Below are 18,267 nucleotides of genomic sequence, written 5' to 3'. Positions count from 1 at the left end.
TGGGGTGTACACTGGAGAATGTTATTAAAATTGATTTAAACAATTTTTTTTAAATATTATATTTAAATTGTAATATTTTGAAAGGATAGTTTAGAACATTACATTTGTTTCCTGTAAACTTAACCGTTTACTTTTTAGCTGCAAACTTACTTGCATTGCTAACAGATATGCAACAAGCACTACACTTATTCTTTTCCGTCCCCCACCTCTCTCTCTAATACCAAAATTAAACTCAATAATCTTAGTGGCGTAACAGCCCTAATGGGCCAAGCCCTGCAGTGTCCGAAACCTGCTTTCTTGACCGTGGGTCCCGGGGTGCGTAAGCATATGCCCTGAACAAATGGTCAGCTTGTCGCAGGACCCCCAGTGTTTAGTCCCCAAGCGAATTTGGTATCGACCCAAGTGATGGAAATCAAGGGATAAAAGGCTGAGTCTACCTTGCCCAGCCCGGGAATCGAACCCCGGACCTGTGGTGCTGCTGCGCGATGTGCTAACCACTCTCTTTTTTAATACTATTTCTAAAAATTAATGCAATTACATTTATTGTTCTTAAAAATGTATTTAAATCACGCTTTGTTATTGTTACTGAGGAGTTACAAGCACTACCTAATTTAGTGCTTATATCAATGAATTATCAAAATGCTTAGAGATAATCATTGGTTTAGGATGTGCTCGTTCTCTTTAAAGCTGATTTGATAATTTGGACATAGGACATCCACAAGAAACGTCACATATTGGTAGAAAAGCTTAATACAATACAACACTTACTCACCTTTTTGGTTGGGGTGATAAAAAATGAAATAGAAGCTAATAAAGAGAAAACTGTCTATCAGCCTTTCATTTTGAATAGACTACCATCGGACACGCCTTCATGTAAACACTCTAAGACAGAGGAGTCTGAGGATACCAAATACACAAGCAGTAACTTTGATTTAAAAGAAAATCTAACACAGCTTAAACATGTTGATGATGAGAGGAAGAGAGCAAAGGCGATAACAGTCTTAGGGAAATTGCCTGAAATAATTTGAGGATGTACTGGAGAAAGTCTTGATAAAATCAGTCTTAGTATTTTTGAATTCAATGTATAACTTGCACATAAAATAAATCTTAGTATACTGCTTTGAGGCCTTGATGATCAGTAATGATAAAGATTCCAACCTAGACTTTACAGCTGTGTGAATGGAACCTCGAGAACAACTGGTAAGCGAATAATCGCTTTAGCTCAAGATGCAAAAACGTAAACTCAAGAAGGGTTAATTACCCTTTATTGATCAAAATAAAGGTTAACAGATGGCCCTTTCTCGGGACGTACAACAAAACCTCCACTTGGGCTTGAACTCAAGAGTACTATAGAAAATCAAACTTAACTAATGCTTACCTAAAACGATATAGCCGAAGTTATCAAAATTCTATAGGAGTTGTCCCCTAAATATTAACTAACTGGCGAAGCTATCAAGGGCCCGAAATATGGCCGAGTGTAGTAATACTAGCTTAGAGAGTGTGTAGCCGAATGGCAAACGCGCGCTAGTTAGAATCTCTGGTTCTCTAACGAAGTCAGTGGACCTTCGACGTAAGTACTGCTCTTCCTTCATTTGCATTTAACCGCGATTCTAAAAACACACTCTGGCCGGTAATTTGTAAGCTGAAATTAGAAGGGATAGGAAAGTAGCTTTAACTAAAGATAACTGTCAAAAACTTAGGATAAACCTTACAAGTGTCATATTGTAATTGCAAGTTCCTGTTGTTGTTTTAAATGACTATACACCTGTAACTTAATCAGGAATGGCCGAAATCTGTTGATCATTATCCGCGTCATCATCGAGAACGTTTGAATGACCTCTGTGGTGCACAAAGGACGACTAAACTACCACAGAGACGACTAAACCACATCCATAGAACACACTGGGTGTATCCTCAGAAGAACTGTGTAAGGTATTTATTTACCTTCTGATGAGGAATCAAATGATGTATGAAGACGAAATGTCATCAGATGTCAGCAAGAGAAAAGTCTAGTTTTCCGATCCATTCGGTACAGATATTAGGAAATAATCCCAATGTGAACTTATTCCCCCATTTACTCAGCGAAATGTTCATAAATTAGTAGTAGAATAAAACAGCTACAGAAACCAGCGATATTTCTTTTATTTTGTACTTATCACCTCCTCAAATTCATTACACCACGTATTTATTGCTAGATGTTCATAAATTAGTAGTAGAATAACGCTGCTAAAGAAACTAGAGATATTTCTTTTATTTTGTAGCTTTCACCTCCTCAAATTCATCCCACCATACCTAGATGTTCATAAATTAGTAATAGAATAACACAGCTAAATAAACTAGCGATATTTCTTTCATTTTGTACCTTTCACCTTCTCAAATTCCTCACACCATACATTTATTGCTAAATATTCATAAATTAGTATTAGAATAACACAGCTAAAAAAACTAGCGACATTTCTTTTATTTTGTACCTTTCACCTCCTCAAATTCATCACACCACATATTTATCGCTAGATGTTCATAAATTAATATTAAAATAACACAGCTAAAGAAACTCCTACTGAAATTCTTCACACCATACATTTATTGCAGGATGTTCATTAATTGGTATTAGAATAAAACAGCTAAAGAAACTAACGATATTTCTTTTATTTTGCACCTTTCACCTCCTCAAATTCATCACACCATACATTTATTACCGGACTCTTACAAATTAAATAACACATCTTGTGTCCATAAGGCACAGAAAAATGTCGACTAGGTGGGATAAACCATTGTTTCTCAATCATTTTACTATATTTTTTGTTAAATATTTTTTAAAAGAAATTATCTTCTATAATCTATGATTATTGAGAAAAACAAAACTAGGAAGTTAATTTGAATTTAGTAACGAAATTTATTACGGTGCATTTTAGAAGAGTACAGTAAAAAGTGAAAAAGTTAATTTATTAAAAATTATGCTCAATAAAAATACACTTTCAGTAATTTTTTTACGGAAATAAACACTGCCTTACCATCCAGACTGTTTTATTGGACGGTTGCTTAATTGTTATATAAAAATTTTCCAGGATTTGAAATGCTGTTGCATCAGAGTCTTTTGCATGGATTACAGTTCGGCATCCTGACACACTAGGGCAAAAAGGCAATGGAAGGACCGCATCGTGAAATTCTCCATTCTGAATCATAACACTCGCTTCAAATTTAGGATGATCCGGCTAAAAGGGGAAAAAGCGTGGGTAAATAAACTGCAAACAGTTTCAGCTTTTTACTTTACTGCATAAAAATAAATAAAAAATTACCTGATAGTAATGCACGATGACGACGTATAAACCAGGAGATGGAACAGAACCTTGAAGATCAACAACATTATCATGCTCTTGAAGACTAACTAATCCAATCTCTGCATCAATAATGCCGTCAGGTAAATGTGAAGCTTTGTTATATTCGTGGTAACCAGATTCGAATTCCAGCTTTATCGACTCAGGTACGGGTAAAAACACAGATTCAGTGCATGTTCCATCTCTTCGAACGCACAGAGATTTTGGTACAATGTAATCCATATGCCAAAGATTTGCTGGGACCAGAGCTACATTATCTATAGCTAAATCCGCTTCTTCGTTAATTTCTATTGTTGCACTAACATAATTTGAATCCAAATTAAACACAGCAACTTCTCCGTATTGATCGATTACAACTTGACGGCAAAGAAATGAATATCCGCATTCGTAAAAGATAGCCATTCCTTTTTCCATTTGGTTGGCAGATGATACTTCAACTGTGGCTGTTGTGCCTTGAACGCTTTCTGGCGTATGGTATGTAATTATCATAATGTGAGGCCCCGGACGAGAGATTCTGAAATCCAGATGCAAAGTATCCTCTTCTTTATCAAGTAAAGCCATGCGTCCAGTCTGAAGTTCCTATAAAATGAATTAGGTTATTAAAAATTAAATTTCATTTCATGCAGAGGCATAACTAAAAATGCACTAGAGGGGAAAGTTAGATAAAACTGAGAATCCCAAATATTGTTGTATATCTCCCATCTCAAATAAAGTATTACTTTCCAACAATGTTTATTAAAAAATTTACTACTAATTACTAGATTTCTTGAGAACTTTTTACATATATGGTAATCTTATGACATTTGTCTGGGGATTTCCTACTGCAAAAGTCTCATTTAATGCTATGTAATGCAACAGCTGAGCTACTCAAATACGCTCCTGGGATCGAACCCTGAGCATTCAGCGGTCTTAATCTCTCGGCCACTGGTGGGGCCAATTAATTGACTAGTTGCTGGACTACTTTACAGCATAAGGCACGAGAAAAATTTCTGCAAATCTTGTATCTCTGTTGTTGTTATTTTGTCCATATTACATGGAACAATAGCTACCAGAGCCTACTCCAAAGAGAAGTTGGACTTCTATTTGCACCCCCCAATTTTGAGGATGAGCTCTCCGGGGAGTACCCGGGGGTCTCAAACCCCTCCCACCTTCCTCCCACCAATCCACACGAGAGGACTTTCGGCTCGCCGCATATTTAGAGTGCCGCCATGCCGCACCAACACTATACATTTACAAACATCCGTGTCTCCTCCGGGATTCGAGGCCTGGCCCTTCAGTATCGTAGTAAGCTGCCCTAACTACTATACCGTCTGGGCGACTCTTGTATCTCTTATACATGATAGAAGTCTCTGGTGTCTCATTCTCTTTTACCTGTACATGTCCCCCTTCATACTCAAACACAGTAAGCCCTTTACTGGCTTCCTGGCTAAAAAATACCAGTTACAAAACCTTGCTTAGTCCCTATGATTTATTCTAGACCACTGGCTAGACTTGTGTCTGGACTGCTCTGAACTGCAGAGTAAATAAACAGTCTTCACGGTATAAAGACTAGCGTCATCGTTCATTCGATGGTGATTCAGGCTTGACAGGCACCATATGGTACTGTCTTGTCGGTGACCAAAGCTGTGGGAACGTTACAAGATGGATGGTGCTGACCGTCTGGGAGGAAATGATTCCTCTCGGGTCTGTGTAGAGGGACGTATGATCTCCAGTTTAAAGCATACTGTCCTAGAAAATGAGTACCGCGAGAGGGAGTGGTACCCCCGCTCGTGGGAATTTAAACGTAGTTTTCACTGCAACTGAGCAAAAGCAGTCGGTGTTGGGATCCGCCCTGTGGATCTCTTCGTGATGGTCGCCCGGTCCCCTCACTGACGATTAAATCTGTGAGGGAAGTTTTCCCTCTGCAGCGACCGGGAGGGGTGGCGCCCTACCAGAACGGTCCTGAGGTTGCGGTTTTATTAAACCTTGAAAGGAAGTCTCATTCTCCCAGGCCAGGGGCTGTCTCCTTGTTGTTCAAGTCCCTATGATTTGGGGGCAATTACAAAGTTAAAACTTGTGCTTCAGGAGCACAGCTTTGAATTTTACTATTACGGATATTTCTACTCATTTAATAATTCCAATAATTTAATCAATCAAACTCTTGTTCAGCTTCCTAAACTAAAAATGTTTAAATTCTATAGCGGTTATAGAGCAAGGCTGAAATTTTCGACTCATATCAAAGTAGCGGTACGTAAAAATGGTTTACTGACAAAGTTCAATTATTTGATGACCTATTTTTAGAAGTCAGTGCTTTATCTTTTCTCTTAAGTGTTTCCTTCATAGATAAGAATGACTCATTCATTGTATTATTTGAGAAATAAAGTTTAACCATCAATTAATCTCATGAATGTACTGCTAACCATACCATCAGGGGAAAAAAGTTGTCAAAATACTGAGACAGCAATGTTGGAATTTATATAATTGTGTTGAAAGGATTTAATTATTTGCATGAAAATTATACAGTGAATGCAAAGTTCAAAATTTAAAAAAAAAATCAGAAGCACTAATACTTGCAGCTTGCAGTTACAGTAATTTGGCTACTACAACTGCCAGCTACAGTAATCAAATTACTCTAACTGCCGGATTTTCTAATATGCCTGCTATTCAACAGAATATGAGGCACTTAACTGCATTCCACAAAATTACTTCCATGCTTGATTTTAGGAATTGGAATGTTGTTTAAATCACTGCAAAGTCACAAAATGGGTATCTTGAAGGCGAGAGATTCACTTATATATTGTTCCATGCACATATTTCTAAGGTGCATTTCAGTAATTAAATTGTGACACTTTGCACATGCATAGTGTAGCATATACATGAAGATAGTCAACAGAAATACTAGATAGTCAACAGAAATACTGCTAAAGACGTATTGCCTATTAAGAATAATCATATACCGCATATCATAAATAGTCTGCATTCACATTACTGTCCTTGGAAAAAACTGAAAAATTTCAAATTTTCAAGTTACTTTACATAACGCATTTAGTAGTCTATGCTAAACAGAAAAAATAACAGTAACATTCCTGAAAGCAGAAATTTTTACTTTGCTGTGACGTCAAACAGAATTAAAATAGTTCAATTTAATTAGAAAATTTACGAATTTTAATAAAATTGTTGAAAACCCGAATAGTTATGCACACTGACAACTAAACGATTGTTTGTAATCAACTGCATGGGAGGGGGAAACCGGCCAATCTTGCAGCTATTGGTTCAGTTTATAAGGGCATTCAAATGAAAAAGTACGAAACTACACTATGGGTATAACTGAAGTCTTTATTCACAAGTAATCATCACAGGCATGAGCACAACTATCCCACTGTTTACGAGCCGAAGTATTTCCTGTTCCCAGTATTCCTATGACTGTGACAGGAGCCAGACTTCCATTGCGTTCTTCAGTTCGTCGTCCGAGTTGCAGCGCTTAACTTTGAGATATGTTTTTAGCGGATCAAACACATAGAAATCGCAAGGCAACATATACCTGCAGATGCTTAAGCTGCTCCCACTTGAAATGGGCCATTACACTTTCTGTGGCCTTGGAGACGTGTGGACACGTGTTATCCGTGGAGCAGAATCACTCCCACGTGAGCAGGATAGATCGTTTGCTCTAGATGGACTTTCGTAGATTACGGTCTGTCTCACAGTATACGTGATGGTTAATGTCTTTTCTGTGCTCGGGGAATTCGATGAGTATTGGACCTCGGACGTCGAAAAAGACGGTGAGCATCACCTTGCCTGCTAAAGACGCAGCTTTTAATTTTTTAGGGGGAGGTGACGATGCATGTCTCTGGCTCTGGCCCGCTTTGTCTCTAGCTCGAAGTGATAGCACCAGCTGTCGTCACCAGTGACGATCCGCTTTAGAAAATTGGGGTCTTCATGATATCGGAAAATGTGTTGAAGTGCTAGCCTCACACGCAGTTCCTTTTGCAGTTCGTTGAGCTTCTTCGGAACCCATTGCGCGCACAGCTTTCGGTAACCCAAACTGTCGTGCACAATTGCTCACAATGTTCCAATGCTGGGCCCACCATCACTGTCAACATTCGCATTGTGACACGCCGATCATTTTTCACGAGGTTGTTCACCTTGTCAATGACTTCAGTCGTGATTACCGTGTTTGCCTGGCCTGGCCTGGGATTATCACTCAAACACTCCCGGCGTTCACGAAAACAAGTACTTAACTTTCTCACCGAATTGTTGGACACTGTCTTCCCCGTACACGGCCATTATCGGGTGAAGAATATCGGCTGGTTTAACTCCTTCCACTATCAGAAAACTGATCTCGCTGCTTCTCAATTGTTGATTTTTACAACGTGAAAGCCACGATCTCCTCACACGCACTGGCCGCATCAATAGAACAGAACACATAACTGCCTACTTATCTCCTGCCTCGCGCATGCGCACAACCATGCAGGGCACTACATTCGCATCCCTAGATGTCCCACTACGTTGTCCCAAAACGGCATATTCGAATATCAACCGGTTTGATTGTCACGATGTTTCGTACCTTTTCATCTGAACTTTAGAAGAGACTGAGACTGCTACTTTTATTCCAGTCAACAAGGCTATGTACAGGGGTTGGACAAAAATATGGAAACACCTTTAAAAAAACATGTTTCTTTGCTTAATATGGTGTAGGAAACCCGCTGGCATCCAAAACAGCTTGCAGTCTTCTCGGAATGGATAAATACAGTTCCTGTATGTATTACATGGGAATATTATACCATTCTTCCTGCAAAACGGTGGCAAGTTCAGATAACGATGTTGGCGGTGGATAACGAGAACGCACTTTCCGTTCCAATGTAGACCACAAAGGTTCGATAATATTCAGATCTGGTGACTATGGTGGCCAGGGGAGATGGGACAACTCACCCTCATGCTCAGAAAACCAGTCCTGGACAATGTGAGCTGTGTGAACAGGGGCTTTGTCGTCTTGGAAGACACCATCACCATCGGGGAACAAAGTTTGTACCATGGGATGAACTTGATCGGCCAAAATGTTCACATAAGTTTTGGCAGTCGTGTGCCCTGACACAGTTATCATGGGGCTAGCAGAGAACCACGATATGGCTGCCCAAACCATAACAGAACCCCCGCCATGTTTCACTCTTGGCAACAAGCAGTCTGTATTATAGGCTTGAGATGGCGTTCTCCAGACGTAAACTCGGCCAGAAGTGGGAAACAATGTGAAAGAAGACTCGTCAGACCATATTACTCGCTTCCACTGCTCTTAGTCCAGGCTTTATGACTTAAACACCACCTTTTCCTGTTACGGGCATTAGCATCACTGATGAGTGGCTTCTCAATTGCAGCACGGCCAGCAATTCCCTGTTTATGAAGATCCCTTCTAATTGTTTTGGTACTCACAGGGTTCGGTAACACAACATTCATTTCAGCAGTAACTTTTGCAGCTGTGGTCTTCTTATTTTTCGTCACAATTGCCCTTAATGATCGCCTGTCACGATCACTCAGGACACACTTTCGTCCGCGCTGTGATTTAGCAGATGATGTTTTTCCGCTTTTCAAATATGCGGAATAAATCTTCGATACAGTACTTCTTGAAACACTAAACACCTCGGCCACCTTGCTTACGGAAGCACCTACCTTACGTGCTCCAACAATTTGCCCACGTTCGAAGTCTGTTAACTCTGACATAATGCAATGACAACCTCACATAACAGTACTCCGACAACAACTGAACTGTTTAGCACATTTACGAAGTTGTATAGGTGGCGTCAGTAGTCAAAAACGCCAGCGCCACCTACATATTTCATTAAAATCAATCTTTCTTTTCAAACATGCATTTCACAAGGTGTTTCCATATTTTTGTCCATCCACTGTACTTTCTCTCGCCTGTAAACTCTTAAAACGAATGTACTTGCAAATTTACCATATCTCTAGATTAAATGAAGTCAGTTAATGATGCTAGAATAGAAAAATAAATTAGAATGAGTGATATTAACATAAGATGAGACATTTTGAAGATTTATTTTTACACTTTTTTTCCACATATGGAATTTAAAATGCTAAAATATCACTGAAATGCTAAGAAAACTGGGTACCTACATTTATGAAATACTCGTAAATCTGGACAAATAGGATTTTTCTTGTATAAATTAAAAATGAAACGGTTTCGCACTTAGGTAATCGATGTATTTTCGTTTTATTCAATTGAAAGAAACGTCTGACCATTTTTTTTTTTAAACCAGCAGCTATTCAGACAGATGTGATGCTTATAACAATAAATGAAGTGTATGTATATTGAGAAAAATTATCTTAAAACGCTATATAAAATAAGCTACTCACAGCTAAGACTTGGCTATCCTCATAAACGTTCGCTTGTCTCCTTTCATCCTTATCTCCATCGTGGACATATCCAGCTTCACCTCTCACAATTTCAGAATCAGGAGGCAAAGGAGGATATCTGAAATTTCGGCACATTTCATTTTCTCCATTGTTTATAATACATGGTTCAGAAATGTCTTCCTGAAGAAGGGTAGCTTCATAATATGCCTGAGGCAGAAGAACCATATAATCCTGCAAATAATTACATTTGGTCTTTTTAAATATTGTTTCTTAATATTTATGCACATGCATAAAATGAATAATAATAATTTACAAAAATAACAAACACACTTAATACTATAAGAAGTTTAGCTGAACGCTTTCAAAATTTCAGTCATTACTCGTAAGCATGAAGAAGAATTATTAACAAATTCCATTAGCAACATCATCTTTAACATTGTGCTGCCACATTTTACAGATGAAAGTACGAAAAGAAACTACATAAAATTAAAGTTTCCGGTGAGAATCTTTACGCATATTTCAAGGATGTTTCTTAAATACATAGAGTGTTTCCAAAGTTCTAGGAACTGAACTCTGGTTCAATTTCCAAAGTTCTGACTGACATTGAATTATTTAAAAGCACGATGAAGAATTATTAGAGAAACAAATTTCATTAGCAACATCATCTTTAACATCGTCCTGCCACATTTTAAATATGAAAATACGAAAAGAGACTACATAAAATTAAAGTTTCTGGTGAAAATCCTTACACATACCAAGGATGTTTCTTAAATACGTAGGGTGTTTAGAAAGTTCTAGGAATTGAACCCTGGTTCAATTTCCAAAGTTCTGGCTGACATTGAACATTAAAATACTACTCTGGTTCTATTTCTAGAACTTACAGGCAAAGCAATCGGTCAGAGATAAGTCTTAACATATTTATGCAGCTACCTCGTACAATATTGTTTACTCCGATTTTGTTGTCTGGCTGACCCAGTTGTATTTTTATAGTACTGTTTTAGCAACTAAGAAGATGAGAAGCGCATTTATTTTCTTTTTCTGGAAAGAGGATGTTGAACTTCAGAAATTGTTCAACGTCAGCGACGAGTATTCTGTTCCCACATTTAAAAAAAAACCATTACAGGGTACTCGATTTGAGAGCTTAACCCTGTCATGAATAGGTTGGATTTAGGAAACACCGAAAAGTTCTCTAAAGCATGGCTTAAAAAATTAGTTTTTCGTTCGGATACGCATATTCAATTAAATGAGGATTATGTTTAAAAATGTCATTGTGATACTGATCAAAATTGACGAAAAAAACAATTATACCAGAATTCCTAGAACTTTGAAACCATCCCTTGTGTTTAATTAAATTTTTAAAAAAAATTAAATGAAGAGCATGCTTCTCATACTCTACACTAAATAATGTCATAATGAAAACATTAAGAAATATCTATCAGATAGAGAATCATATATCAAATAACTCTTTATGATAACGCTTTTTTCACGAAATTTATAAAGGGCTATCAGAATCTGTGACTAGAGGATTTAAAAAAATTAAATGAAGAGCATGCTTCTCATACTCTACACTGAATAATGTCATAAACAAAACATTAAGAAATATCTATCAGATAGAGAATCATATATCAAATAACTCTTTATGATAACGCTTTTTTCACGAAATTTATAAAGGGCTATCAGAATCTGTGACTAGAGGATTTAAAAAAATTAAATGAAGAGCATGCTTCTCATACTCTACACTAAATAATGTCATAAACAAAACATTAAGAAATATCTATCAGATAGAGAATCATATATCAAATAACTCTTTATGATAACGCTTTTTTCACGAAATTTTTAAAGGGCTATCAGAATCTGTGACTAGAGGATTTAAAAAAATTAAATGAAGAGCATGTTTCTCATACTCTACACTAAATAATGTCATAAAGAAAACATTAAGAAATATCTATCAGATAGAGAATCATATATCAAATAACTCTTTATGATAACGCTTTTTTCACGAAATTTATAAAGGGCTATCAGAATCAGTGACTAGAGGATTAAGGAATACCAACAATAGGATTTATGGCAAACGCTTTTTTTCTATTAGAAATCAATTACTGAATACTAAAAATTAAATAATTAACAATATTGTGCAAAAAGTATGAGCATATTTATGTCAATGAAACCTCTTAATGCATGCTTAAGACTATTTAATTATCGCACACAGTAGTTAACTTGATGTGTGTCCTTCAATCATTTCCACACAAAAGAAATCCAAATTCATGTTTAATATTTCCTGCTTTTGACTAATATCTTAGAGAAAGTATGCGGAATTACTGCATTAATTCTTTGAAGGATGGTGGTTACCTACAGTAACCTTTTTTTCCTACTGAATGTCTTACTCACTCGTGTGAGTGGTTTTCAAGACTGGCCTTTTCTGAAGTTCACTTGTAGCTCACTAAATGGCAATCAAGAAACATAAGCCAATCAAGAAACATAAGCTAGTAGTTGATGCAGCAATTCGTCTTCAAGAAAATAAGCATCACCCATCGAACACAACATCACGACAATGTGCACGCTGCAGCACCAAGAAAAAGCCTGTAAGAACAGTGTGGGAATGCAACACATGCAAAGTTGCACTCTGCTTGAAAACGATAAACTATTTCCATGAGTACCATAGAGACTGATTTGTAGGGATGTGTTCTGTGGACGGTCGTCACTGACACTAATCACAAGAAGTGTTCATTTTTTTCCCACGCGTCTTGGGCAAAATATGTATAATTGTCGCAAATAATTTCATTGCATCACCTGATATAGTAAATAAAACAAGAGTTTTGCTAAAAACGTTAATTGCCTTTCCTGCCCCTCAAACAGTTAAAATAGTACTACTATTTTAACTGTTTGGAAGAACTCAACAGTTACAACTCAACAGTTTGGAAGAACTCAACAGAACAACCCTAAGGAACTCAACTGATACGTTAACAATGTTAAACAGGTGATGTTGACGAACCTATTGCAGCTTAAATAATTAGCATTTTTTTCGTTCTTATGCCTTTCTATTTATAATTTTTGAGGTCCACTCTGTCATGTTGAAAAACAAGTGAAACAATATTTAAGAAAGAAAATTTTATAAGTTCATTTAAACTTACTAAAAACAACGGCTTTTCAATTCTAATAGATACTGTCCAACGGCCTGGGTTTAAAACGAATGGTGATGCAACTTGTCCTTGTTTACCAGAAACTTTCATAAATTTTGGTCTATTAGTTGCTTCAAAGACCATGTCACTGCTTTGCTGAATATCTGAAAAAAAAATATTTTACATTTTAGGTAGATTTAACTCATATTCATGGAAGGTAGAACTATAATGCACAATCTGTTTTGTTTTCCAGTCTTTTTAATAACTACTATTTGTGTTGTCAAGGTATTACTATGTATCTAAAATATGTCAGCATCGATGTATTTTTATATAGATAAAAGCTGCAGAAACATTGAGATATGCAAATGCTATTTAATATATCTTTCAAAAATATATACTGTAAGCAAGATGACCAAAACTGATTACACGATATTCAATTGCTTCATCATAAAAAATTCTTTAAAATTCTGATTGAGTCACATTAAAAAATTTATGACAATTCTGATAAACCTCGGCTCAAATTAGCTAATATAATTTTTTATTTCTTAAACTTTACTATAATTTTTAAATGAGCTAAATAGCTTCAGAAAGCTGAAGAAGAGAAATAATTACACTATAGAAACTGGAATGTGTCAAACTTCAAGCTTTTTTTTCTATTTGTTTGCCAGCTCTCTTCCATGCTCTGTTCCTCTGAAAACCAGCTCTGAAACTGCGAAGCTTGATGCTGATTGTAGGTTAGCCCTAGAGTTGAGTGCGGTATAGTCCAAAGTTCGAGATCCGGACCCGGCGAGACTTCAGCGATTCCGGATTCGAGATTTTTCTGGACATTAGATCATCAAGACGCAAGAGAAACACGCCGACGTGGATAATAAAACAGGCAAATCGACAACCTTGTATTCGGCGTAGATTTGCCTTTTTTTTATTAGATTATCAGTTTAAAATTAGTAAGATGACATGTAAAAATTATAAAATCTAAAATATGAAATAATGATTCATAAAATAATGAAGCATTTATGACTTTAAGGGAGTCAAAATTTATCAAAAAAAGTAATATTGTTACGAAATGTACAGGCGTGGTAAGATAGCTTCCCCGCAAAGCAGTTTTATGGTTGCCATAAAATGGCAAGGGCAGGCAAAGTTGCCACATTTGGCGAGAAATCGCCCATTTGGCAACATTTGGCGATAAACTTGTCGGTATACCATGGACGGTTGGAGAACCTTCTGGAACGAATTCTTACCGGTTTAGCTCAGAATGTTTTCGAACACAGGCCGAAAGCTATATAAAACCCTGCTGGTCCGCTGTCAGTCACTGTGTGCTGCATCGAGAGGGCGAATGTGTGTGCCTTGTCTAGAGTGCGAGTTAGTATCGAGTTGGTGTCTCGTCTAGCGAGTCAATCCCTGCGGAGTCGATCGAGTTGACAGCTGGACAGCGAGTGCCGAGTGCACCGAAGGAGTCTGTTAGTGTATTGCGGTTACTGCATCGTCGAGAGAGCGTGTTGAGCTCCGGGAACGACTAAGCAGAGTCGGGAGCTGTACTCCGGAAAGCAGAGTCGGGTGCTTTGCAGGAAGCTGTCTCCATCGTTATTGCCTGACAGTGCTGTGCCGCTGATTGTTCCAGCGTGTTTATAGTAGATCTTCGACGACTGTAAAAAGTGTTTTGGGAGCTGCCCTGATTAATATTGGCTAAATAAAGTGTGTTACTTCATTAAGTGTCGTCGTTATTCACTCCAAATATACAAACCCCGTACGGACGTGTGTCAGAAGAAAGAAAAACGTAATAATATTTATTTATTTGCTTCGTTTTTTGTGTTAATACTTTCTTTTTAATTCTTATAGATGGACATGATTTCTTCACTTATGATTGGGGTATAAAACATTTGCTACGTCATTTCTACTTATTACCACTTCTCCACACTTCTTCACAAATTCCATTAATTGGAAATTTTCTCTTTTTGGTTGCGATATCTAAAACCTTCAAATTTACGGCTTTCATCATTAAGCTTTAACTACCATCCGTTGTACCTTATTCGCGATGTTTCACAAGATTGGCGACTAAAGACATGTTGTTCCGCTGAATTTTCTCTCGCACGCTAACGGAGTTAAGTCCGAATAAATGTTAGTTCAATTATTTATTATACCCACTTCTATTTTCCGGGCATGCTTAAGGCTTGTAATCATCGCCAAGTGTAATGTCAACATAAAAGGTTACCATGCTCTTTGGTGTTTACTAATATTTAAAAAAAATGTTTAGACATCGTTGCATGAATCATTTCTCAAGCTGCCGAGTGTTGACATTACGCAATTATGAACGCAAGAAAAATAAATAATGATTCGCCAGGTTGAAGTAGGATATGAATTATTTAGTAGATGTAAAACCAACAACGTTTCGATGTTGAATGTTTCGGTTTGAGACGTATGCCGAGCAAATTGTTGATCATACAGATTTATGTTAACGGATGGTTGTTTCTTCTATCTTTCTAGTATTTAATTTTGTGCCAAAGTGAAATATTAATCGGTGATGTTTTATTATGAAAAAATATCAGATGCGCGCAAGCGTAAAGCAATCAAAAATTTCTAAGAGGAAAAAAAAAAAAAAAAAAAAAGAGATTGCTGGTTATCCCCGATGGTTCGGATTTTAGATCATTCCGGATATCGGACGCTCGGTTTTCTGAATTGTACTATATCAACAATGAAATTAAAGAAAAAACTTCTGTGTCTATGTTTGTAAAATTTCCTAGAACCCCCAAAATTGTACAAGCATTTATCTTATCTTTGAAAATTCTTTACCTTTGATGTTTAGAACACTTCCCAATACTAAATTTTGAAACTACTCTTCCAACTTCGAAAGTGGGAATCATCAATAAAATACTTTCACATGGTTTCAGCTTTATTCTCAATAACAAAAGAATAATAAATTATTTATTTGCATTCATTATTTATATATTTACAATTGAAGATATTTAGTAAATTCATTTCTTTATATACCATGTTATCCATAAACATAAAAATTTACAATTTAGAACAAATACCTAAAAGTAAATAATAAATATAAAAGAGGCGTAAATAAAAACTAAAACAATTAAAAAAGTGAAAAATAAAATAAGTAATGACCTAAAAACCAATCATAAAAATGAATCTAGATAAGTAATAAATAGCAATCCACTTATCAATAACTTTATAATGATAAATTCACATCTTAAGAAATTTTAACATATTTACCACCAAACGTATCAGGTGTAAAAGTTATTGTTCCGAAAACATTCTCCCCTCCGAAGTTCAAGTAATGAAAGTAAACTTCATACAGGCTTGGTTTTTCCACAAATAAATCCAGAAGAACTTCTTTCTAAAAGAGTAAATGAAGTTTCTTAGAAACAGGGTAATGAATTTTACATACCCTTTAAATCTGCGATTAATTTAACATAAAAAATTTATGAAATAACTTTTATGAAATAGTATTCAGTCAAAGATTCAGATATTTTTGCAATATAGTGGAACCTCGAGATACCAGCTTAATTCTTTCCAGCACTGAGTTCGTATAGCGAATTTCTCGTATCTAGAAACAAACTTCCCTATTGAAAATAATGGAAATCCAGTTAACCATGTCCGCCCCCCCCCAAAAAAAAATATCAGCATGAAAATAAAATTTTCTAATAAATAACACTCGTGAATAATATAAACGTAGTTTACCTTTGTGATAGCTTCCGACACCGACCTTTTAAATGCTTCTCGTTAATCCACACCCACAACAGCTTCTCAACATCTTCTAGGAGTTTTGGACGCTGCTTGGAAGTAATGATAACTCCTTTGGCTACATCAAGTTTCTTAATTTCTTTCTGCTTCTTCAGAATAGTGCAAATTGTCATGTCTAAAGGCTGTAAGTCTTCGCCAATTCCGCCACGCTTGCTTATCTATGATTTCTTTCTTAATTTCAACGGCCATGGCTTTCTTATTTTTCTTCGCAGCATTATCTGAGGCAACCATCTTCTTGGGAGGCATCGTGAAATAACTATTTTCACGTTAAACATAATAAACAATTGACTCACAAGCGCAAGAATACCGAGTGATCTGACGATGGGATTCCCCGAGTCGAGCCGGATCGGGAAATGGAGCCAAGCATACCGACAGCTTGCCTCATTGCTCGTTACTTGAAACAATGCTCGTATTTAGAGACAAATGTTTCGCTCATACGTACCTCTTATCTCGAATTTTTCGTATATAGAGATGCTCGTATCTCGAGATTCCACTGTATAATATCATATGCTAATAATTTTTATTTTCATTACAGTTTAAAGATAATATTAAACATATCTAATAAACACAACAGATCAGTATATTACTATTGTTAATAATGGTTTCATACCAAGGTAAAACCTTTTAATAAACTAGAAATCAAGCTGATTAATATTCATGTTTTACGCTATGGAGAAGTAGAATTCCTTAACTGAATCCTATTTAATTAATATTAAAGGCCCTGTAAACAGAAGACATTTTATGATATAATATGCATAGAAATTTCAGTTTTTAGGTAATAAAAGAAATGAGTAATATATACTGCAGGTTAAAACTAGTTATATCAAATTAAACAATAAAATTAAAAGGAATATGAGTACTTTTCGCCCACATTCTGCTACATTTGGCATTCAGCTATCCTTAAGTTTATTTATTCGCAAGAGGATTGCGCGCAAAGACTATAGTATTCCACCTACTGTTGAATTAGCACTGATGAATTACATAGCTTCTAAGCTGAGCAAGGAGACTCATAAAATCATGGATTCCCATGAACACCAGAACTGTTTTAAAGTCTAACAGTTTTCCAAGAGGAAATAAGAAAAATAGAGTTTCTAAAGGCGTGCTTCAGGGAAGCTGCAACGCCTTCAGGTATTTTTTAATGACCACCCCACAATTCTAGGGGAAAATGATTTTCTAACGACCACATAGCAATTCTCGGGAAAACTGAGCGTGACCCATCACCATGAAGCGTTCGTGACCCTGTGCTCCATTTCATGGTAGTCAAAACTGAAAACATCTAGATGCAGAGGTCTCGAAGTTGGAGCTCAAGTTGGAGCTTGAGGTCCCAATCACATTAGTATGTTTCGGCTACACGAGACTTGTCATCGAAAGGGACAATTCTCAGAAGCCGCAAATTTCCAAGAAACCCACGTAGATAGGTTACCGTTTTCACTTACTACAAAGAACGCCAAATAGTAATACTTGAACTCCAAACTATAATCGATCACATTGGAATCACATGATCCTTCAGGCAGAACTTTTGCCTGATTGGTTGTCTCTACCAGGGACAGAGCTTTAGCTGAGACAGTTTCAGTGAGGATTGAAAAAAAACCCGCGTAGCCGCAGCATCGTTTCCGTAGCTAGGCGAGACTTCGCTTCAGAATCTCGTTTCTCAGAAAAGTCCCGTCTAACAGCGTCTGTAGCCATATGTGATAACCTCTTGAGAATTCTCGAGGAAA

At 36.6% G+C, this 18,267-nt stretch overlaps 1 protein-coding gene across 1 annotated transcript in view; it reads right to left on the bottom strand.

The window, feature by feature from the left end:
• Positions 1-18,267, bottom strand: part of LanA (laminin subunit alpha) — a 189,291-nt gene that overhangs the window by 102,860 nt on the left and 68,164 nt on the right. Inside the window, exons 14-18 of the mRNA XM_085826882.1 lie at positions 16,019-16,142; positions 12,812-12,963; positions 9,681-9,911; positions 3,300-3,917; positions 3,015-3,215 (exon numbers count right to left, since the gene is read on the bottom strand). Of these exons, the coding sequence (XP_085683008.1) occupies positions 3,015-3,215; positions 3,300-3,917; positions 9,681-9,911; positions 12,812-12,963; positions 16,019-16,142 (1,326 nt within the window). The remainder of the gene's footprint in view (positions 1-3,014; positions 3,216-3,299; positions 3,918-9,680; positions 9,912-12,811; positions 12,964-16,018; positions 16,143-18,267) is intronic.

Source organism: Stegodyphus dumicola, chromosome 11 (genome assembly GCF_044657685.1).
Source record: "Stegodyphus dumicola isolate Sdum_Otavi_A_Nest chromosome 11, ASM4465768v1".
Taxonomy (NCBI): Eukaryota; Metazoa; Arthropoda; class Arachnida; order Araneae; family Eresidae; genus Stegodyphus; species Stegodyphus dumicola.
This window is presented reverse-complemented; position numbering and strand designations above follow the sequence as displayed.